General features: G+C 57.7%; 2 protein-coding genes across 3 annotated transcripts; both read right to left on the minus strand.

Annotated features, from left to right (window-relative positions):
- Positions 1–706: 706 nt before the first annotated feature.
- On the minus strand, positions 707–6868 carry GLA (galactosidase alpha). The gene is made up of 7 exons (XM_079318751.1): positions 6659–6868; positions 6349–6523; positions 5415–5592; positions 3845–3936; positions 2803–2964; positions 2027–2224; positions 707–1854 (listed from the first exon to the last, which is right to left on the minus strand). The coding sequence occupies exons 1-7, from the start codon at positions 6823–6825 to the stop codon at positions 1591–1593; spliced, it is 1236 nt and encodes a 411-aa protein (XP_079174877.1). The 5' UTR covers positions 6826–6868; the 3' UTR covers positions 707–1590.
- Positions 6869–11476: 4608 nt separating this feature from the next.
- On the minus strand, positions 11477–22312 carry LOC306808308 (glycine receptor subunit alpha-4-like). 2 transcript variants are annotated; one of them, XM_079318749.1, is made up of 10 exons: positions 22159–22269; positions 19604–19737; positions 19146–19213; positions 18266–18489; positions 18053–18135; positions 17723–17863; positions 17425–17639; positions 17035–17184; positions 16114–16218; positions 11477–13797 (listed from the first exon to the last, which is right to left on the minus strand). In XM_079318749.1, exons 1-10 carry the CDS (start codon positions 22239–22241, stop codon positions 13510–13512), a joined length of 1491 nt encoding a protein of 496 aa, XP_079174875.1. In that variant the 5' UTR covers positions 22242–22269; the 3' UTR covers positions 11477–13509. The 2 variants fall into 2 exon arrangements, with proteins under 2 accessions (XP_079174875.1, XP_079174876.1); XM_079318750.1 differs by lacking the exon at positions 16114–16218 and having other exon boundaries at positions 22159–22312.
- Between the last annotated feature and the right edge of the window lie 488 nt (positions 22313–22800).

Consider the following 22800-nt stretch of genomic DNA (forward strand, 5'->3'; position numbering starts at 1 on the left):
GCCAGTGGGTTTGGTACCTGCACCATTAAGCAGGTGCCTAATTAGGTAATTAGGCAGGTGCTGTTAGCTATGGCATCTGAGAGGTGAGGGACAGCTCCATGCCTGTGGTTGCTCCTGGCACATGGTGTAACAGGCCTCAGCTCTCTTCCCCTGTGCCAACTGCTGTTGGCTCCTCTTAGCATCCTCCTTGAAGGAGGAGGGCCAAGCACAGCAGTGAAGTTTCAGATGGGCAATAACCAGGGTGTTGTTGTCCTACAGACAGCCTCCAGGACAGCTTCTCCTTAGAGAGGAATGTTCCTGTGAATAGGAAATCTGCTGGTAGCAGGTGCTGGGAATGCAATGATGAGTTCACCCTTAAGGGCAGCTTTCTTGTAGTGGAAATGAAGCTGGAGGATGGAGATGTGAAGGTGCCTCTTCACATCTTGATGACCGGGAGCACTCAGTTACTGAATTGGAAGGGAATCTGTGGTTTTGCTTATAAAATACTGGCTGACATGATTTTCAGATTTGTGTAGACAGTGGTGCCTTTGGCCTGTGGGGTGCTCTGTATGGCTGTATTATGTCAGCTTCACCGAGTGCTGTTTTAGTAATCATGACAAATTTCACAAAAACTTACATGACTGGAACAAACTGGCCTGTTTCCTAAACCATTATTTATTTTAAGATACCATGCTGTACTCCTGTATACTGCAAGTAAGAAGAAGCATTGCCTTTTAAAGGTATTTTAATCAAAGTGCTTAATCACAGAAGAACAAATCAAGAAATCCTGATTGTATTGTAGTCAGAAGATAATATACTTGCACATGATGGTTGCTTAAGTGATTATCCATCTCCTGTCTTGGAGAGCCCACATTATTCAGCCTAAAGGCTGCTGCCAGCAGTGGGAAGCGAGCACACAGGGATTTCTGGGAGGCAGGATTCATGGAGAAAGGGGACTCCAGTGGCCATATGAAGGGTGGAGAGGGAGTTGTCATCTAAAGGGAAGTGATAGCCACTGGTGAGAGATCCCTGGAGTGAGGGGAAACCCTCAAAAACTTGGGTCCTAAGGCATGCTAGCAGCTGTTGAGAAAGCTGCTATGAAGTGCAATGGTTCATGTCAGTCCCTGAGTTCTCAGAAGATGGAAGTGCAGGTCCATGCTCTGAGTGAAGTGTTTGGTTTCCTCAGTGGGAGTGAGAGCAGCTTTTTATGGACTGTGTGCCTGGTCTGGAAAAGACAGCAAGGTGGCTGAGGTGTGTTTCCCTTTTGTCCCTGAAATGCCCAAGGACTCAGTCAGACACTGCCTGTGCATCCCTTGCCTTTCCTTGCTTGGTAGTGGCAGTGGGCATAAACAGGACTTGCTGCCCTGCTGGAGCCCTTCCAGCCCCTTGGAGGAGGAGTTGGGTGAGATGCCAGGGAAAGGGGCATTGCTCTGCTGTTCACCCTTTCTGTAACCTCTTGATGATGGAGTGATGGCTATTTGTCACATTAGGCTGAAAGTTCAGATAATGAATGCCTGAGAAGAAAGGCACCTGCTTGGAAGAAGGAGATGAGTTTCCTGCCACAGATTCAGACAGAACCTAAGGCTTAGGAAAAGATTGTCTCTGTGCTGCCTACAGTGGCAGCACTTTGAGCAGCACAGTGCCTGTGGGGTTCACCTCCACGCTCAGGGAGGAGATCCAGCTGTAAACACCCCAGTCCCTGCTGGTTGGCAGCACCTGTTGGATGGAGCAGGCTGGGTTGCAGGCCAGCCCATTGCCCAGAAAGGTGAGGGAGAAGGTGAAATTCTGGGGTCCTCCAATCTCCTGCTGGTTCAGCACGGCCACAGCGTAGGCTCGGCCAGACAGGGGCCGCTCCCACAGCTGAAAACTCTTGTCCTGCCAAGGAGGAAACAAAGCCAGGGCTTGGGCTGTGGGAGGTGAAGTGGTGCTCTTCATGCCTGCCTGTTCCAGCAGGCTTCAGAACAAATGGGCTCCTGCTCCCAAGCCCTGAGCCCCTCTCCATCCCTCCTGTGCCCCACTCTGCAACCCCAGCCCTGGCCTGCTGTACCTTGATGAGCTGGTATCCCTGCTTGCCCAGTGGATCCTGGTTGATGGCAATCACCTCTTTGTTCTGGAGCAGACACTTGGCCTCAGGACTGATGTGCCTCAGGTCGTTGGACATGAAGAGGGGAGCGGCCATGATGGCCCACATGGCCATCTGAGTCACCGACTGGTCCCAGCTCAGCCCAAAGTTTCCAATCACCAGCTATGACAAGCAAACAAAAAGTGCCTGGTAACGCTGCCTGTTGAGAAGAAACTGGGCCACCAGCACCAGGAAATCACAGGGTGGGACCTCTCTTTGGAGGCTGGCTAGATAGGATGAGTGCCAGGAGCAGGACCAGGGCAGGTTGGGCAAAGCAAGGCATGACATGTGACTGATGATCAGTCCCTGGTGGAAGTGAAGAATGCTCTTTAAATGGCTAGGCAGTGTTTAAGAATGCTTTTGGATTCAGATCCTTGCAATGCTGGCACCCAGGGGTTTTCACTCTGGTGGGACATCAGTACTTTGGAGACTTGCCCCCCAAAGCCATACCTGTGTTCTGAGCTGGTGCTGCTTGTGGAGGCTGCATGACACAAAGATGGTGCTCCTTGGTACTATCTATAGCTGCAGTTCTCTTCCTTTCTACCCTGGACCTTCTCATCAAGATTCTGATCCTAGGGTCCCATCAGAGCCCTTCCCCTCAGTGTTTCTCCCACAGTTCTCTCCCCTCCCATTCTTAGCCTGCAGCTGAGGGAAGATTTTTTTTGCTGATGCTTCAAGTGGGGTGGTGTTGCTGTACTTGCCATGTCTGGATCATTCCAGCCCCCTGGCCCAGCTATCTTCACAATGGTGTCCTGGTGAAGTGCTGTCCAGTCTAAGATACTCTTGATGCTGCTCCAGGAGTCATAGACATCATAGAAGTTCCTCCAGTGATTGCAGTACTGTTTGATCTCTGTGTAATTGGGCTGCCAGAACAATGAGTGTGATTAGACAGAGCACCTGGCTGTACGACTGTCCACAAGGCTAGACTGGACCAAACCAGGGATAACACCTTGGGGGAAACCAGGATAACACCTTCCATCACCAGCTCTGTGGATGATCTCTAGTGCATGTTGATTCCCTTGAATGCTTTGTGGCCAGTAACTCTACTCTGACATGTTCTAGACAACACTATTGCTCCCCTTGGAAGAACAGTTGTGGCCACCAACTCTGTTACAAAATTCCTTCACAATTTTACTGAAGGAGTGACAAGGCCAGTGGGATTAGACTGTAATATCCCAGTAATTATGGCAATTTCTTGGGTTTACACCCTTAGTGAGTAATGCATTTAATTCCAGTGGGAGGGAATGGCACCATCCTGTCACAGTGGCACAAGGGAAGCCAGCTTCATGGGGCAACTTGTCATAGACCCTGTCTGGCAGAAATCTGTCACTGAACCATGTGGAGGATGTCACAAATCCTCTCTCATGGTCCCCAGAGCTGCTGTAAGGCTGAGCCTGCAGCACTCTGTGTCCAGGAGCTCTCTAGGCTGTGTGTCTGCATTGCCAATGGTTTGCTGCTTGGCTCCTTACAGAGAGGAAGCAGATGATGCTGTGGTTTTATTGGCACACTCCATCTGGGCTGTGCCTTCGTGCTGCAGGATCCTACTCAATCTGTTTCAGCAGAGCAGTGGTTCAGGAATGCTGCAGGGCTCTGGAAGAAAAAGTTTTTTCCTCCATTTTACAGCCTTGCTCTCTGTCAGAACAGAGAGCAGCAAGTTTCTCAGGATGCTGTTTTGCAATTTTAAAATGTTTTTCTCTTCTTCCCAGTTGAGCCCCAGGATAAACCTTGGGAGGCACTTCTTACCTGCTGCACAGGCCTCAAGTAGAAAGGCCACTCACAGGAGTACACAATGCTCCTTCCAGTCCTGTTCAGGGCCAGAGACATGCGCCTGTATCCTAAAGGAAGAGGACAGACAGAGGTTACACAACCTCCTTGGTCACAGAGCAGAACTAAGCCAATGTCACAGGTTCAGGTTTCAGTTCAAGTCTTGCAAAATTAACATTGAATACATTTTTGTGGTTGAGGCACCCCAGGGAGGACAGGGGAATTTAAAGTCTGCATCTGGTCACCTGTCTCCCAAGGACAGGAGCTTTGCTTGGGCAGGCTGTCACTCCAAGACTGCTGACCCCTTTGTACATACAGCCAGGGGAAGAGGTTGAAAGCTTTCCTGTATGGATGTTTTCCTCTAAATACTGAGGAATTGAAGTCAGTATCTATCAAGCAGTGCAGCTTTGCTGGGTAATGTTGGAGTCCTTCTCATGAGGCACTTGTGCCATATGGACTGGGCAGGAATGCAAAAGCTCTAGTTTTTCCTGTCCTTGTCCCCAAACAGCCCTGCTAAGTCCCTTCCAATTGGCAGAGAGGGAATGAGAAGTCTGCTCTCTCCTCTGGAACTGCTTCAGTACAGCTGGATTGTATCTGGGTTACACATATGATCCAACAGGAGCTCTCAGCTCAGCTGTCACTCAGGGTGCTGAGCTGTGCTCCTGTCTCTGGCAGTTGGCATATGCCCCACCATCTGCCTTCCATGGGATTGTCACTTGGGCAGGTTCTCCCTGCCAGGCAGAGACAGGACTTTGTGCAGGATTCCTGCTGCCAAACATGGTGGTACTGACTGTGCCAGCAGCCAGAGAGCCCAGTCAAGAGAAAAAAGCTTTCTGACTTAAAGTGTTCTTCCCACAAATCTACTTCTGTGGCACTGGGATTTGCTTGCGCTCCAAAAGAGTCTCTAGCCAAATCCCCTCAGCACAGGGAGCTGCTGAGCTTTTAGCTGCTGGCTTGCCACCCTTTGTGCAAATAACTTCTCAAGTGCTATTTACACTGGTGTGCTTTAAAAGGAAAACCCCAGTAGAATTTTTATGCCATAATTCCCTTCATTTTTATCTGTTAAAAGCCCTCCTAACTGCTCATTTCATGGCTGACACAAGCTGTTCTAGCTTCAAGCTGATTCACATTGACAAGGCCCCACCAAAGGGATTAAGGGTTAAGTGTGTGAAACGCACTGGGCTCCCCAGTCCAGGCACTGCAGAAGGGCAAAGCTGTGCTGAGTTAATAGCTGAGGGAGCAGGCTGCACAGCCACCCCCAGAGCACACAGCTGATGTGTCTGTGCTCAGCGTGATCCAGGCTCTGGGCTGAGAAAGCTCCTTTTCTGAGCTGTGCTTGAAGGAGAGCTCCAGGAGACTGAGCACATAAAAACACTTAACACAGCAACACTCAACACCTTGGGCTCGAGAGCAGAGCCTCAGGTTTGCTTTTGTAAGCAAGTCCCTTAGATGAGTATGCTCAGGGAAAAGGGAGTCCCTGGAGCCTCATGCTGGGCCCAGAATTGCTGCTGCCTGCAGAATATTCCCACCCTTGGGAATAGCTGCCTACCTTCTGCCAGCAGCTCCAGTGAGTCAGAGTTGCAGCCATCAAATTTGAGCAGGTCCACACCCCAGGAAGCAAATGTCTGGGCATCCAGGTCATAGTAGTTGTAGCTGCCAGGGAAGCCAGCACACGTCTTGTTCCCAACATCACTGTAGATTCCCAGCTTCAGCCCCTTGGAATGCACCTGTGCATGCAGACAAAAACAGACCCTGGGATGGGGCAGCCACAAGGCAGGAGGAAGAGGGTTTGGGGCAGCAAGGTGTGATAATTGATAAATGATTCGTGTTAATCATTGAAGTTTTGGAGTTTGTATAAACCAGAATACTTCAAATAAGAAAAGAGCATGGACCTAGATAAAGGGAAATATATGATTAAACCCATTCTGTTTAAATCCCCCTGTTATGAATATTGTGTATGCCAGTTTGTAAAAGAAAAAAAAAAAAAAAAGGGTTTTCCATAGTCTGAAACGTTTTTTTGCAGAATCAGATTTCCTGTCTTTGTGTGATCAAATACCCACTATCTGCTAAAGATCAGGCTTCCCACTTCTTCTGTTTTTTATCTCCAAGACCAGATGGTTCCATGACCAATTGTCCCAAGAGCTGTCCCACGGAAGTTTGAAAGTTTCTTTGACCACCACTGCTTACCTTGCAGAACTACTACAAGAAAACAATAACAATTATTAATTCCTACAAGGAAAACCATCCTATAAAAAGGGAGCTGCAAACCAAGTTCGGTGGAAGCGTGGAGTGGGCGGTGACCCCTCACGTTTTCCCCAGCGCTGCTTGCCATCTATATTAACTTAAGCAATCTAAATTTTGCTGAATATCGAGACTTTGTTTCTCATTTATAACAAAGGGAAGCACATCCCCACTGCGGCAGGCAGGGCCTTATCTCAGCAGCGCTGCAGCCACCCCCGCCCTGCCCTCGCGGTGCCACTCACGTAGTCGGCCAGCCTGCGGATCCCGCCGGGGAACCGCCGGGGGTCTGCCCGCAGCCTGCCCTGCTCGTCCCGCGTCGGGGCCATCCAGCAGTCGTCGATGCAGATGAACTCGTAGCCGGCGTCCCTCCAGCCCTCGGCAGCCATCCTGTCAGCCATCTCCACGAACAGCTGCTCGCTGGGCACGGGCAGGGCGCGCCACCGGCAAAGAAAGCGGAGAACGGCTCATGTCTACCAGCGCACGGGCAGGGGACGCGCGGGGAAGGCAGAGCACCGGGCCCGCCGTGCACGGTACCCGTGCCCCGCGCGGTACCTGACGCAGCGGCGCGGGTCGGCGGCGCAGTCGGTGCCGCAGAGGAAGCGCTCCCAGTGCAGCCAGCCCATGGGCGGTGTCCGCGCCAGGCCGTTGTCCAGCGCCAGCGCCGCCGCCACCGCGGCCGCCGCCGCCGCGACCCAGCGCAGCATCCACCGCGCCGCCATCGCCGCGCCGCGGGACTGCCGCGTGATGGACAGCGCGGGAGCCCAATCCCCGGGGTGTTGGCGGGCAGGGCTGAACGCGGAACCAATCGCCGCGCGACGCCGCCTGTCCCCGCCGCCAATCCCGGGCAGCGAGGAGCGCATCGGCCCGCCCCGCCCGCGAGTCACGTGGGGTTGTGTCACGTGACCGAGGCGGAAAGGCTCGTGGCGGCAGAGTCGCGTCGTGCCGGTACCTCCCGGTACCTCCGGCAGGTCCTGTGCCAAAACACCGGTGGCACCTGGCCCGTGCAGCAATAGTGAGGGCAGCAGGACCAGGGCAGTGATTGTCCCCCTGCGCTGGGCACTGTTGAGCCCACACCTCCAGCCCGTGTCAGTTCTGGGCCCCTCAGTCCGGGAAGGACATTGAGCTGCTGAGTCAGTAGAGCTGGGGGAGGATCTGGAGCGCAGGTGCCATGAGGAGGGGCTGGGGGAGATGTGGGGGCTCAGCCTGGAGAAAAGGAGGCTCAGGGTGTCATTTTCACTCTCCACAGCTCCCTGACAGGAGGGGACAGCCGGGGTCAGCTCTGCTCCCAGGGAACGAGGGACAGGGGCAGGGGACATAATCTCAACCTGTGCCAAGGGAGGTGTAGGCTGAGTATCAGGAGAAATTTCTTCACAGAAAGGGTGATTAGACATCAGGATGGGCTGCCCAGTGAAGCAGAGTCACTGTCCCTGGAGGTGTTCAAGGACTGGATGTGACAATCAGTGCCATGGTCTGGTTGCAAGGTGGTGATTGGTCATAGATTAGACTGGATCTCAGATCTTTTCCGACCTTAATGATTCTGTGTGCTCAGCAGTGTCAGGGCTGCCCGAGGGGCTGGGGGCTGGTGTGGGTCTGTGTGTGTTCTGTGTGTCAGCACAGGGTCCTGGGGAAGAGCGGATTGTACCCCATGGGCTCAGGACTTGGTTTTGGCCCTGGGCTTTCAGCTCTGCCTCAAAAACTCTGTGAGAAGTTCCTGAATGAGCCTTTCTCCTGAGCACCTCACCCTGTGCCCTTCTGTCACATCCAGCCTGATCCAGAGTGTGGTTTATAGCCAAACTCTTTGCTGTGTCTCTGCCTGCATGTGTGGACTCTGTGGTGTGGGATCCAGCCTGTCTCTGCTTGGGATACTTGGACGCATCCAGATCTTTGCACTCAAAGATTTTGGTCTCCCTTCAACAAGTTCCAACACAAGAATAAGTCATGGACACTGGGTATGGTTTCATTTGCACCAGTTACAGCTGAAATGAGAACCTCAGGAAATGGGCAGTGCTGGTGTCAGCAGGACCTGGAGCACCTGCATCCCAGCCAGCATCTCTGAGGTGGGCCCAGGATTTAATCCCTGTTTTTGCAGGACTGACACAGCCATGAGTAGCATTGGCAGCATTTGTGGCTTGTCAAGGAGGCTTGGAGGCTCCCACTGCCAAGGCAGCAGTGGAAAATGAGATGTGAGGCGCCAGTTCTCCCCTGTCCCTCTCCCCCAGTGCTGGACCAGCCCCACTGGAGCTCTGGTGGGCCCCAGCACAGCAGGAGGAGGGGGGCAGGATGGAACCACAGCAGGGCAGTGGCCATCAAGGCACAGAGCTCTGGGTGCCATCCCAGCATCTCGCTAGGTGTCCTCCGATCCCTGCTCTGGCACATCCAGGGAACAAAAGCTCTTCAGAGCCCGTGGGCTGATAATCACTCCTTGTTTCAGTGCTGGGGTCCTCCCCCTTTCCCTTGGGGAGCTGAAGCACAGAGATTTCTCAAAGTTGGCCAAAACAAGACACTCTGGAGGCTGGAAACCCTCCTGGCTTTGTTTTCTCTTGTGCAAAGTGATACTCCAGAGCTGGGCAGTTATCCCCTGTTCCTGGTGTTTGGGAGTGCTGCAGGGCTGATTCCTGCTTGTCTCTGTGTTCCAGCACTCCCACTGTTCTTCCCAGGTGTCCTGCCTGTCCCCAGGAGTACCTGGCACCCCCACACCCCTTGGGATGCTGTTGGGATGCTGGGGGGCTGCATGTACTGGCTGGTGTCCCCAGAGTGGTGCAGGCTGGTCCCCTGGCCATGCTGTGGGGTGGATGTGGCCATGGTGGTGTGGGGTTTGGCAGGGCCATGGTGCAACCTCTCTGAGCAGGTGGAGGTGACAGGCTGTGGTGTGATGCCACAGCTTGAGTGGCAGGGGATGCACTGGGGCTCCTGTTGGGGGCAGCTCTTGCAGGGCTGTGCTGAGGGCTGGGGTGCTGGCACAGCCATGCTGCCAGAGCACCCTGCACCTGGACCTTCCCTGTGCCAGAAGGCTCCTGTCCCCATGGGGGCTGTGAGGGCCCTGTGCCATGCCATGGCCCATCCCAGCAGGGCACACTGCCAGTCCAGCTCCTGGTGCTTTCCTCTTCTGTCCATTTTCTCACTTGTAAAGGGCAGCCCTGGCCTGCTCAGGACTGCCTGGCTGACTTTTGGAGCTTGATTTCTTTAAATTTATTTCTTTAAATAATTCTATGCTCAGGCAATGTGCAGAGGTTACTCAGAGCCTCAGAAGAACTGTCACCTGTTCCTGTGGCATAGCACTGCCCTGGCCTTGGATTTGGGATCAGTGTGGGACAGGCTGTCCTGCAGGCATTGCTTTGTCTGCACAGGGTGCTTTGGTGAACCTCTGGTAGCTGGAGTTGCTCCATGTGGATGTGGGCAGAGGCCCTGGTGAGGGAGAGGGGCAGAAGGGATGGTTGGCACCCTAATGCTGCCAGGGAGAGCTCAGTGCTAGCAGGGTCAGGCCATCCCTGGTTGGTGGGGCAGGGGTCTGGCTGGTATGTCACTGCAGTGCCCAGCCACAGGCACATTGCCTTGGCCCCACACAGGCCCCCCACAGAGCCCTTGGGGCTGGCAAGGGGCTGTGCTGTCCCCAACCTGTGTGTGCTCCTGGCCCTGGGCATGCTGCAAGCAGGAGCTGGGAAGCTGCCAGTGCTGATGATGCTCATTTTACTGTCTGGGAGTTTCATTAACCTGGTGTTAACTTCATTAACTTACTTTAAAACCAGCAATTAACTTGGCCATGGCTGTTGGTCCTGTGCCCACAGCTGCTGTCTGTGACAACTGGGATGCACCTGCCAATGCACAGCCTTGAACAGGGAATGAAGAACTGATTCCATGCAAAGATCATGGGCTTTGCTGGGGGGCTGAGCCACCTGGGCTGGTGCCTGGCCATGCTGTGAGAGGACATGGGCCTCAGCCCATCCCCAGGATGTGAGGGACCCACTGGAGCTTTGTGCTGGGGGGCAGTGGCAGCCCTGCAGCTGTGAGGGTGTCCCTGCAACTCCCAGTTCAAACTGAGCTGCTGGGAGGACCAAAGGCACAGCCTGAGTGCTACTTCAGACTCTGAGACTGCCCTCAGGGACACCAGAGCCACAAGCACCTGCAGAGCCATGGGGCAGTGTTACCCTTATGCCTTTTCAAGTGTGATGCCAGAAATGAGCTCCCCACCTTGCTGTGAGCAGTGCCTGGGACCTGGGGACTTTAGCTTGGGAGGGATGTGTTGGGTTTTCACATTTTTCATTTTTTCTGGGGTGTGCTGGTTCCTGGAGCTGAATGGCTCAGGGCTGACTGCAATGTTTGTCTCCAAACAGACACTGAGTGCCCAGTGATGTCCTGACTCCAGAGCAGGGAGTGAAGGAATCATTGACACCGTACTGGTGTGAAATTCCTCACAGCTCTCCCCTTGGCTGCCTCCTCTCTCGGTTTGGGGTGGGGACAGCAGCAAGACCCCGGGGAAGCTTTGTTGGTCCCATCTGAAGAACACTCCCAGCAGCAAAGCAGCGTGGTGCAGCTTGCTCTGTCTCCTCCCTGCCTCCGAAGGCGCTCGGTGGGGCCGGGCGGGCGATGGGGCTGCGAGGTACCAACAGAGGCGGTCTGTGAAACTTGGCCGGGAGCACAGAGGGAGATTGATGTTTGCTCGGGGGCTCAGCCCTCAGCTGTGGGCTCTGCCCGCCCCTGCACCAGCTGGGGACAAAAGCCCCGGCCCCGGGTGGCACTGCAGGGCTGGCGTAACCCCCCAGGACAGCTGGCAGCTCTGTAAGGTTGGCGCCTGCCCAGCGAGCTGGGGCGAAGGGGCCGAGGGGCCACGCAGGGAGGTTTGCCCTTGGGATGCTGCACAAGCTCGGGTGACTGAGCTGCACTGCAGAGCTGGAACCCCCCCTGGCCCCACCGCAGAGCTGGCGACCCCCCCTGGCCCCACCACAGAGCTGGAAGCCCCCTGGCCCCACCACAGAGCTGGAACCCCCCCTGGCCCCACCGCAGAGCTGGAACCCCCCCTGGCACCACCTCAGAGCTGGAACCCCCCCTGGCACCACCTCAGAGCTGGAACCCCCCCTGGCACCACCCCTGCCTCATCTCGGGTCCTGTGCCCTGGCCAAGCCTGGATGGATGGAAAGGGGCTGGGATGACAGTGGGGGGCACCCACAGAGCTGGGAAAGTGATGAGGTTTGGGGTTGAGGGCTTGCAGGGGGCTCCTGCCCAGCCCTCCTGGCATCTCCCAGTGGGAGTTAAATGTGACAGTCATCAATTATGTCAGAAAAATCACCCGTGGAGAGGTAATGATATCTCGATGGGTATAATGGTGGGTCAGGGCTCCTGTCCCCACAGGACAGTTGTGCCCTTGTGCCCTTCCCACCCTGTGAGTGGGAGCTGGCTGCACTGTTCTTGGCAGAGACAAATCCCCAGCACACACCACCGAAAATCCCAGAAAGCTTTATTTGCGTAGGAAGATGGATGCTGTTTAAAAACCCACCGCTGCTGGAGGCTGGCATGGCCACCCAGTGCCTGTGGGTGCTGCTCACACACTGGCACCTCCCTGTTTGGCACTGCCTCGGCTGCTGGGGGAGTCCAGAGGCCTCCACATGGGGCCTCCCCAAAAGCAGATCTGGCCTGGACACACGGTGGGGCCCCATGGGGAAGCCCAGGGCAGGGGAGGCATGCACAGTGCTGGCAATGGGATGGAGCTGGCTCAGCCTGTCCTTGTGGGACCCTCAGTCCCCTCGTGGGGTGGCCTGGGGCTAGTTCTCTGCTTGCACTGTCTGTGAAATGGGTGCATATGGCTGAGCTCTCTGTGGGGCTCAGGGGGCTCAGAGGGGCTGGAGGATGCTGCCAGTCAGTCCTGCAATGGTGATGAGTGGTGCCTGAGGTGCCAGGCCAGGGATCACAGCAGCATTTTATTCTGGGGTCTGATTTCACAAGACAGTGCTGCCCATGCCCTGCAGGGTCCATTCTGCCATGGCAGGTGGGTCACTGGAGCACTTGCTGTGCCATGGGGGCACCACAGCCTTCAATGAAAAGGTGAAATATTTCCATCCTGCCCTGCCTGGAAGACCCTGGGCCCTCTCCTGCACCCATGGCCATGGGGCCTGCTGAGCTGCAACCTCCTCCAGCTGACTGTAGGCAAAGGAGAGCATCACCACACTCCTCTCTGGAGGACTTAAATCACCTGCTGCTTTTATTTCCTGCAAAGCATGGAGGGTATCCAGGTCTGGAGAGCTGGAAGCCTTGCAGAGGCTGTCCTGTTGGGATTCCAGTTGCTCTCCTCTCCAGTGGAGGAGTATTAGGGAGGAACCTGCCCAGGGGATACCGTACCCAGATGCTGGGCTGGGGAATGGAGCAATTTTCACCTCCATCTCTCTTCTTGGCACTGTGGTGCTGCGGGAATGCAGCAGTCTGGGGATGCCACCACTCACTCTGCTCCTCCAAAAGGATTGGCCAAGCTTTCCCCACTGCTTTCATCCCAAAAAATCTTCCTTGGAAGATGTGCTGTGCGCCCTATCCTGCTGATAATGCAGTGCCATGTCTCCAGTGCCAAGTGACTCCCATCTGCAACTGCAGTGGCCATCTGTGCCCCTTCAGTAGGATTGAGCTTGCCTGTTGCCTGCCTCAGGGCTGGAATTTCCTTGGAGCAAACAGAGCCTCACTGCCACATCCTGCCTGCAGCCCTGGGCATCCCAGGCAGTTTTGGGCTCTGCAGGGAGAGCAGCATCCCCTGCCTGCTGCTTTGCTGTGTGTTGGAGGGCTGGAGGGGCTCTGTCCATTGCTGGGCAGGGGGCTATGGAGCCATAGCCAGCACCCTGTACAGTCCAGGGGCAGGCAGGGGTGCTGCCTGCTCTTTCCTGCAGCCAAGCTCCAGGCCAGAGGAGAGGACTGCAGCCTAATCCCTGGATGCTCAGGAACCACAGTGCAGTGATGCAGGCTGGAGAAGCAGCAGTCTAACAGGGTAGGTGTGGACAGGGGGAGGGCATTTTTCTGGAAGAGGATTTTCAGGAAGGAGTTTTCTGACTACTGATTGTGCCAAAGTACCCAAGGCTCTCCTGTGCCCCTGGATACCCAGGGCTTCCCCCCCAGCACAGCACTCCTGGGGAGTGGTTGTTTCCCTGTGTCCTGACAGCACAGCATCCTGGGGTACCTGGGGGTGACACCATGCAGGAAGCAGGAGGGGTCCCTCTCTCCAGCTGACCATGGGGACCTGTGATTGTTGATCCCCCCACTTTGAGCCACAGAATCCAGTGGGGCACGGGGGCTGCCACATGTCCAGGCTCCGAGGCCCAGCCCAGCCGTGCCACCGCTCCAGGACAGAGGGAAATGTAGTTCTGGCTGAGCTTGTGGCACCCGGGCACACTGTGGGGGTCACACCAAGAGCCAGTCATGCTGTTCCAGCCTCAGGGCACCAAGTGGATGTCCTCCGAGCGCAGCACTTTGTAAACGACCCAGTAGAAGATGTTGAAGACGAGGAAGGTGAAGGGGAAGACGGCTCGGGAGACGGTGTCGATGCGCTTGGCGCGGTCGAGGTAGCGCCTGCGGAGGCTCTCCCCCTCCCGCAGCACGGCGCTGGCTGCGGGGGGGCTGTACACGCCAGGGCCCTCCCCAGCCCCCTCCTTGGGCTGCAGGCACTGGCCCAGCCCGTAGCCTCGCAGGTAGAAGCGGCTCTCGCGGCTCAGCTCTTCCTCCTGGCGAAGGGAAAGGCTGTCAGCCAGGGCGCCCGCCGGGCTGGCGCTGCAGGGCTGAGGCTGCACGTCCCGCACACCCCGTGCTGCTGGCTGCTGTGCAGGCTGGCTGCTGGGTGCTGGGTGCTGGGTGCTGGGTGCTGGGTGCTTTGTCAGAGAGCCCCGGCCGTGCAGGCAGCACACGGGGCCGGCAGTGCAGTGCACGGGGTACGGGGTGAGCGCTGAGCCCTTGCCTTCTCATCCAGCAGGTGTTTCAGGGGGCATCCAAAGGCAACCCGACCCTGGCAGCCCGACACACATCCCCCAGCTTCCTCCCAGCGCCAGCTCAGGGCTTGGGAAGCCTGGCTCTGGCAGCCAGAGGGATGGGAGGACTGGTGGAAGGGGCACATAGGGGTGCAGGGTGCATTTGGTGCAGGGAGCTGAGGTGTGCAGGCACTGCTGTGACCGTGCTGTGTTTGCTGTGCAGTGGGAGTGTGACTGTGATGGTGAATAGGAGGGGACAGGCAGCTTGCTGGGGCAGAACAGGACAGGGATGCAGGAACCTGGCTACCACCAGGGTTTGCAGGGCACCCAAGTCCCTCCAAGAACCCAGGCCCTCATTTCTCCCCATGTCTGGTGGGCAGAGACTGCCTGGTGTGGAAGAGGAGGGAGGTTGAGAGAGCTGCTCTCCTTGCTGGTCTCTCTGCCCTTGCTCTCTCTCCCCTTGCTGGCAGAGGGCTGCAGAGAGTGCCCATGGAATTGCATGTTGATGATCAAGGCTGCAAACCTACGGTGAGAGTCCAGGTGCAGCCCAGTGCCATTGTTCAGGGCACCCATTGGGTGCCTCAGGGCCTGGCCAGCAGTGCCTGCACTCCTCCCCATCAACAGCTGTGCACTGCTTGCCACTTGCCTTCTCCTGCTCTTTTAGCTTTGGAGGGGGTTATGTGTGCAAAGATTTGATGAGGAATGCGCACGTGCAAGCACAGGCTGCACATCTGGCTTTTGCTGAGCCCCTGGACTCGTTTGGTCTCTGTGGCTCAGCTCAGCTCCCCTCTGCCTTTGCTGGTGTTTTATCTGGTTGTGACGGGTCCCTTCTTTCAAGGCCTGCTGCAGATCAGTGCCTCACTTTGCATCTGGGTTCTGCTTGGGATCCCAAACACCATCTCTGGCTGGCACTGCCCTCTGGAACACAGAGGCTGCTTGCTGAGGTCAGCCCCTGCAGGAGCTCAGCTGGCACGGGGGCTCTCATGCAGAGAGTTTGTATGCTGGCATCTTTATTTAAACTCAGCAATCCACAGGCTAAGCAAGATTTTACAGTGGGAAGAGCAGCAGTGGCTCAGATTGCTGAGGTTAGTTCTCATTTGCAGTACAGTTTTATTTCCCTGCCTCAGGCTGAGTGCCTGCAGCCGCTCTGGATGGGGGGAGCTGAGGTGCTCTGTGTGCCCTGGGGACCAGCAGCAACTCCCCCAGCCCGGGGAGCCAGCAAACCCAGCCTGTTCCTGAACCTGGATTTAGGTGATCTGTGGGAGGGATTTGCCCTCAGGCTGTGAAACCTGGGCTTTGCTTTCTCAGGCACAGGAGCTGTGTGTAGCACAGATGGGGCTCTGCTCCCATCTCTGACTGAGCAGCAACCCAGGGTGCTCCTGGCTGCATCCAGTGCTGTCCCAGCAGCACCTCGGGGTGGCTCTGCAGCCTCCACCTCAGGGCAGCTGCAATTTAGTCTGTTCTAAACCAGCAGATGGCCCTTGGGTTGGACAGAACCTCCCTCTCCCTGCCCTGGCTGGGTGGGTGTTGATCTCCAGGAGTCATCTGCGAACGGCAGGGCGTAAAGATGCCTCTCCTGGCATCCAAGGGCTGATGATGGTGTGGAGGAGGTGAGGGTGACCAGGCCTGATCTCCTCCCTGGAGCTGTGGTTGACCCCCTGCATCTCCCCAACATCCTGGGAGCTTGCCCTGCACCATGCTTCTCCCTATGCCTCAAGCTGAAAAAGTGCCTGTGTGCCCTGAGCAGCTGCCTGTGCTGGAGTGCCTTGAACCTGCCTGCAGGGAGGCAGAGCCCTCGCCCTGCCAGAGGTGTGGGCATGGCTGGGGAGCTGGGCAGCAGCCCAGGAGCAGCCAATAAGTCACCCTCAGCAAGGGCACTGTGCCGGTGCTGCTTTACAGAAGGGGAACCCAAGGCACGGAGTGGGGGTGTCCACAGGGAAACCTGCTCCATTCCCATCCCTCTCTCAAAACATTTGAGCCCAGGACTTGGCAGCCACATCCAGGCACATCGTTTTGGGGAGGGGAGGGTGAGGCTGGCTGGGGAAGCACGGGGGCTGCCGCAGGGTCGTGCTTTACCCGGGAGCTGGAGAGCTGCGAGAGCGTCGCGTAGGTGTGCTCGCTGCTGTGCCGGCTGCTCAGCTGCCGCAGGGACTCCAGGCTGGCCGTGCCGCTGCTCAGGCCCTTTTGGCATCCAGCAGTGTGCACCAAACAGAAACAGGACAGCGGGTGACCGAGGGCTCTACCCCGGCCCCGGGGCGGCGGCTCTGGGTGCCAGGATGGGGATGCTGGGGACAAGGGGGCTCTGTGTAGGGCGGGGGGAAAGTGTGCCCTGGCATCAGGATCTGTCTTCAGCACATGCTGAAGGGATCTGGGAGGCTGTGAGCCTGTGTGGTGTGTATGTGTGTGTGTGTGTGTGTACTCGTGTTGTCCATAGAGATCTGGTGCCTCACTGAGTGTTTATGGCAAGAAAATGAGAGTGGGGCAGCCACATGCCTACCCCAAGCTTCTTACAGGCCTGATGCCTGTGTTGATGGGTTGACAGAGGGGAGGACTATTTGCATGAGAGAGGCATCCTGCCTCTCCAGATCCTGCTGCACTCCCATCTGCAGCCCAGACCTGTCCCTGTCCCACCAGGTCCCTGACAGAGCAGTGAGTCCCTGTCACTGCTACAGCACTGCAAGGAGCCCAGGTGTGGGGGTGCAGGTAAGGGGAAAAGTTTTCCCCCACCCTCATTGTTTATTTTTCTGCATTTTTAGAGGAAGCAGAGCCTGAGGATGTCCCAGCAAGAGAAGAACAGCACCCTAAGCAGGGCCTGAAGCACCCAAGGGTGCTGTGCACTGTGCTGCAGTGCCCCTGGATCCCTGGGGTGCCAGAGGAGCCATCTGGGGCAATGGAACACAGCTCTGCCCTGGGGGCTGCTGAGAAACTGTCTCTGCAGCCCTGGGGTGTCCCCTCAGGGGCTGAGGACGAGCAGATGTCACAGAGGGGAGGACTCACCATCCTCTGCCGTCGCTGGCGGCGGCGCAGGCGCATGAACTCCTTGTGCTGGCGGGAGACAAAGTTGACGGCGGCGTACTCCAGCAGGGCAGCAAAGACAAAGAGCAGGCACACGGCCATCCAGATGTCAATGGCCTTCACATAGGACACCTGCCAGGGTGACAGGGGGCTCAGGGACCCACTGCCCCCACCTTGCTCGTCCCCCCCTCTGCCAAGGAGCATGGGAGCCCTCTCAGCCTGGGCACACGGTTTCTGAGTTTCTCTGTTTCCCCTCAGTACGTGTGGTGCCCCAGCTGCTGAGGCTCCAAAGCCAAGCCATTCCCAGGGAAAGGCTGTCCCTGCCCCCGGGGTGGCTGCAGGAGGGCAGCCCAGCATGCAGCCAGCACTGACCTTGGGCAGGGAGGCCCGGGAGCCAGCGCTCTGTGTGGTCATGGTGAGCACCGTGGTGATGCCCAAGCCCACCCGGGCTGGCGCCGCATCCATGTTGATCCAGAAGGAGACCCAGGAGAGGATGACAATGAGCAGGCTGGGGATGTACATCTGGATCAGGTAGTAACCCATCTGCCTCTCCAGGTGGAACTTCACCTCGATGCAGGTGAACTTGCCTGTAAGGAAAGATGGCTCCAGTGGGTGAGAGGGACCCCTGGGCCAAGGCAGGGGGGTGGCAGCAGGTCCCTGGGGTGCTCACCTGTGTTGTAGTACTTGGTGCAATAGCCCAGGTCCTTCTCATCCCTGAGGATGAACTGTGGGAGTGTCAAGCCCTCTGCCACCTGCACGGCCTCCTGCTCCTCCAGCCACTCGAAGATGAGGTCGTTCATAGTGTAGCCAACTGGAGGGGATGTAGGGAGCCATGGGATGGGGACATGTACCCTGTTCAACCCCACCCTGATCAACTGCTTTTTCCTGCTTATGGCCCTCAGAGAAAGTGAGCTGTCAGCTTTTGGGATGGCATGGAATGGGAGGGGATGGGATGGGAAGAGGGAAATGAAGCACAGCTCGAACCCCTTGAGGTACTCACAACTCTCCAGCTGCATGGTGCATGTCTGGATGTCCATGGGAAAGTTCTTGAGGTCCATGGGACAGGACAGGATCAGTGTCAGCCTGGAGGAGGCAGAGGAAAGGAGAGAGTTATTTGATCTGGGGCAGTCAGTAGGGAGAAGTTGCCACATGGAAGGCAAGAGGAAAGCTTTGCCTCTCCACTCAGGCACTGCACCAAAGGGGAAGGTTCTACCTAATGCTGTAGAGCACGTTGCCATTCTTGAAGATGCGCAGGAGCTTGTTGTCAGTGGTGACCTCGTGGAAGTTGGCCCCTTTCTCGTTGGCAAAGAACAGGTCTGGCTTCCAGATGGAGTCGAGCATGGAGGGGTCGAGGTCGAGGGAGTCGTCGGGGTACTCGCGGTACGCCAGGCGGGGGTCGTTCCACTGCTGCCGCAGGAACACGTTCACGCGGTAATCCTGGCACACAGGGCACCTCTCAGCTGCCAGCCCCCGCCGGACGGGAGGAGGAGGGTGGGGAGCAAGGGATGGAGGAGGAGCAGGAAGGGCTGCCTCTGTTGAGGCTCAGCCCTGCTGTTGCTGTGTGCCTGCTACTAATAAAGCAAGGAGCAGGGGCAGCTCAGGAGCTTTCCCATGCTGCTGGCAGCCAGGGGAAATTAAAAAGCCAAGACCACACTGGCTGAGAGGAGGAGGAGGAGGTGGAAGACCAGTAACTGCTGTCTGCAGCATTCTGCACATGGCTCTGTGGGCTTGTTGGTAGTATTAAGGCTTTTGCAGAAGCACAAATAGGAAATTTTTAGCCCTGGGACTTCCTCTGGGGTGTTCCTCATGCACCCAAGGAGGCAGGGGGCTACATCCAGCTGCTTCACTCTGACCTTTTTGGGGGGTCTTTCTTCCAGCTCAGGCACAGGGAATGTGACCCACACAGCCAAGCTTAGCTGACCCCAGAGAAGCCACAGCCATGTACTATGTCTTTGCATGTCCCCACTTTGGTGCCAGGGATGGGGTCACAGGGGCCCCTGTAATCACAGCCTTGGCACCGGGACTCACACGCTCCCTGGCACAGCCCCGAGGCTCTGGGAGAGGAGAACCCACCACGCCAGCAAAACCCTCACCATGGTGGTCTCGGTGACGGAGCCAAAGCTGTTGATGAAGATGTTGCACGTCACGTTGACGGGTGGACCTGGAAAACAGCGTGAAACCTCCCCTTGGTGCCGGCTGCTGAGCCACGTGTGCTCTGCGGGCACGTGGGGACAGCGGCTGTGGCACACATGGGGACACTGGCTCTGGCACACAGGGACACCAGCTCTGCACACCCTGCATGGCTGAACGCTCACAGGTGTCCCCTGCCTGCTGCAGCCCCCCGGGTGTGGGGGTGAGCCCCAGCACTCCCTGCAGGCACCGCAGCCGCCCACACTGCCGGGCAAAGCGAGCACACAGTGCTGGCAGGAGACTCTGGGGACGGTGTTGGGACAGAGGGATGTGGGTCAGGGTCCTGCCCCAAAGCCCCTGGGCTTGGGCAGCCACAAGCATGGGTCTGCCAGGTTTGCAACCCTCACATCTTCCCTCTTACCTTTGAAGTTGGGTCGAATGCGGGCGTCATAGCCTGAGGTTCGTCCCATAAGCTTGTCCAGGAAATCAGAGGGTGACATGGGCTGGGGTGAGCTTCGGGAACCAGCTTTAATCTCCTCCCGCCCTGAGACCAGCCTGTGGGGCAGAGGAGGCAGGTCAGCTGCTGCCTGCTGGCACCAGGGGGCTGCAGGCACATTTTGGCACCCTGTGGGGGCACTCAGCTGCTAGGGCAGGTAGCTGTGCCTGTGCTGCATCCAGCAGCATGTTGGGGGGGATCCCTTTCTTCTGCTGGGATCCTGGTGGCTTTTCCCCTCACCTGCAACAGCCTGAGTGTCACATGTCCTCATTTTGCCTGTCCATGCTCCACCACGTCCCTTGCCATGGGGCTGGGGGCCAGTGCCTCCTGGCTCCAGGGCTGTGGTGGGGACAGGGCACAACCAGTGCTGGAGGGGGAAAGCAGGGATCTTCTCAGGTTCCACCTACAGATCCAGCTTGAGGTGCTGAGCAAACAACTACAAGCTGCCTGACATGGACTCATGGCTTGGGGGGGCTGAGGGACACAACTGGGGCCCTGCCTGAGTGAGGAGATGTCCAGGGAGGAGAGCACAGCTGGGTTCTGACAACTTGCCAGGGGCCAAGGAGATGTGGCAGGAGAGGAGCAGCAAAGCCCACCTCCACACCAGCCTTGGCAATGAGCTCTCCCACACAGCACTCTGAATGATGATGGAGATTTATTTAAACTGACTCTGGAGGGGATATTTTTGTGAATGCATCTTAGCCTGCCAACTTCTTCCTCCCATCAGTCTATAATGATAATTTCAAGCAACAATGCGAGAGATGTTCACTCACCACATTGCCAGGCATGTGGCTGTGATGGAGAGGAATTAGCCAGAGATCTCTGGACACAAAAGGGGCTTAGAGCATGCTGCTGGTGCTGCTGTGTGCTGCCTTATAACTCCAGCAGGTCTATGCCCAGGTGGATCTCACTCCTGCTTGGAGCTACAACCCCATCACTACAAGAAGAGGGTGATGCTGGGAACCCTGTATCCTTCTTCCAAGCTCTTTTCAAGGGGGTGAAATTCACCCTAGAGGTGTTTATGTGCACCCAGAAATGGCCACAACCAAAATGTTCCAGTGGGGCAGGTTTTCCTTTAATTGAAGAAGGGCAGCAGAGAGTACCTGAGATTCATGCTGATCAAGAGCAAAAGGCTGGGATTTTCCCTGCCAGGAGCTGCACCAGCGAGGTGTGGTGCCTGTAGGAGGAGGGCTGCAAGAGGCCAGGCTAGCAAGGAATTAAGTGAGGCTTCTGCCTACCACATATCTCTGAGCCATGTCCTCCTCAGCAGGAGAGGAACAGCAGGGTTCTCCCCTGGAGCACGTGGCAGGGAGGCTCCCGGGCTCCTTTAGCAGGTAGCTCCTTGAAGAAGCTCAGATAACTGACTGAGCCACAGAGGATCTGCAGCCCTGGTGATGCTCAGACCTGTGTGGGGGATGCCAGAATGCCCAGAGAGCAGCCACTTCCCACAGCATCCCTGGCAGGGCCATGCTGGAGCACAGCCCCTGCCTGCAGCTCCCCAGGTGAGGCACTGCCTGCCCTGGGGCCTCTGCCCCGACCCTGGGCTGGGCACCAGGGCCCTGGAGCTCAGCACGTCTGTGGAACGAGTGGATGGTAAGGCTGGAAAATGCTGATGTCTGCCTAAAAACACTGCCCTGAGACAAGCAGTTTCTGCAAGTGAAGCAATTCTGTTTCACCCCTCCCTGCCATAAATGTTGCAAATCCCCCCATACTGGCTGAGTGGTCCATACTCAACCCAGGAATCCTGCAGCCCCCAGACCCTCCCTTCCTGACCCACCTCACTCTCCCCTGCACCCCACCTTGTCCCAGATAATACCCGAGGTGGATAGAGATGGAAAAAGGGACCTGGGGGTTTTAGATTTTCCATCCAAATGGGCCTAGAGTTGTTCCTGCACCCATGGGACCTGGGGCACCCACCCTCGAGTGATCCAGGGTCTGGTTCAGGGACTGTCCTGAACTCTCCTGCCCCCAAACACCATGAGCCAGGAGAGGATGTGGACATCTCAGGGGCTTTGCAGCACCACAGAAGGAGCTGTCTGGGCTATAACCTGGCTCAGCTCGCCCTTTCTCCCACGGTGGCAAGACTCTCCCACTGGCCCGGGGCCAGGGGAGCCCCCAGGGGCTGCTGGGGACAGGCAGGGTCTGGCTCTGTGCGGCTGGAGAGGAAAGGTCTGCTGGGTTCCCCGGGGTGCTGGGTCAGGGTCCTGGGGAATGGGGAGCGAGGCCAGATTTGCGGGAGGTCCAGATGGGAGCTGGGAGCGTTCTGTCTGGGGCATCAGGCCCCGGAGACAGGTTTGGACTGGGGGTCAGGATGAGCGTTCCGGGGCTCGTCCCGGTCTGGAAGGGGATGCCCAGGTCCCGCAGGAGAGCTCTGTCTCCGAGAGGGGGCGATTCCCGTGTACCGGAGGGGAATCGCGGCTCCCGGGGATGGGGTCCAGGTGAGCCCCGCGCAGCACCGAGCACCCGCGCCGTGCGCTCACCTGAGCGGGCCGCGCCGGGGCAGGAGGCAGCCGAGGAGGAGGAGGAGGAGGAAGGCGAGGGCACCGGCCCGGAGCGCACCCATGCCGCCGCAGCCCGCAGCCCCGCCGCCCCGGGCGCACGGGCATGACCCGGCCGGCGGCGGCGGCGTCCCCGCTCCCTGTCCCGCCGCACCGGGGCCGCTGCCGCCGCCGCTGCCGCCGCCCCCCGCCCGCTCCCGCTCCTCATAGTCCGGGCGCCGGCCGGCTGCGGGCCCCGGGAGCCGGGCGGAGCTTCGCCCGCCGCGGCGGGGAGGAGGCGGGCGCGGCGGTGGGGGGCTCCCGTGCCCGCGCCCGCCTCCTCCCGTCCCCTCGGGGCGCTCTGCCGCCCAGCCCGGGCTGTCCCGGAGCCCCGCGTCCCCCGTGGGGGCTCCCGGGCGCGGGGAGGGAGCGACCCCCGCGGGGTTTGGGAGGGTCTCGGGGCGCACCGGGGTCTCGGGGTGTGTCTGTGGCAGCGCTGATTGCTGTGCGAGGGATGCTCCGAACCGCACCGGGATCAGAGGACGAGCGGGGCTGAGGGATGTGCGGGGATGGAGCTGAGGGATGTCCCAGAGGAACTGCCCGTCGGATGGGGGGCAGCGCCTGGGGTAAACCGAGCTCCGAAAT

The sequence above is a fragment of the Erithacus rubecula genome (assembly GCF_903797595.1).
Source record: "Erithacus rubecula genome assembly, chromosome: 15".
Classification (NCBI taxonomy): domain Eukaryota; kingdom Metazoa; phylum Chordata; class Aves; order Passeriformes; family Muscicapidae; genus Erithacus; species Erithacus rubecula.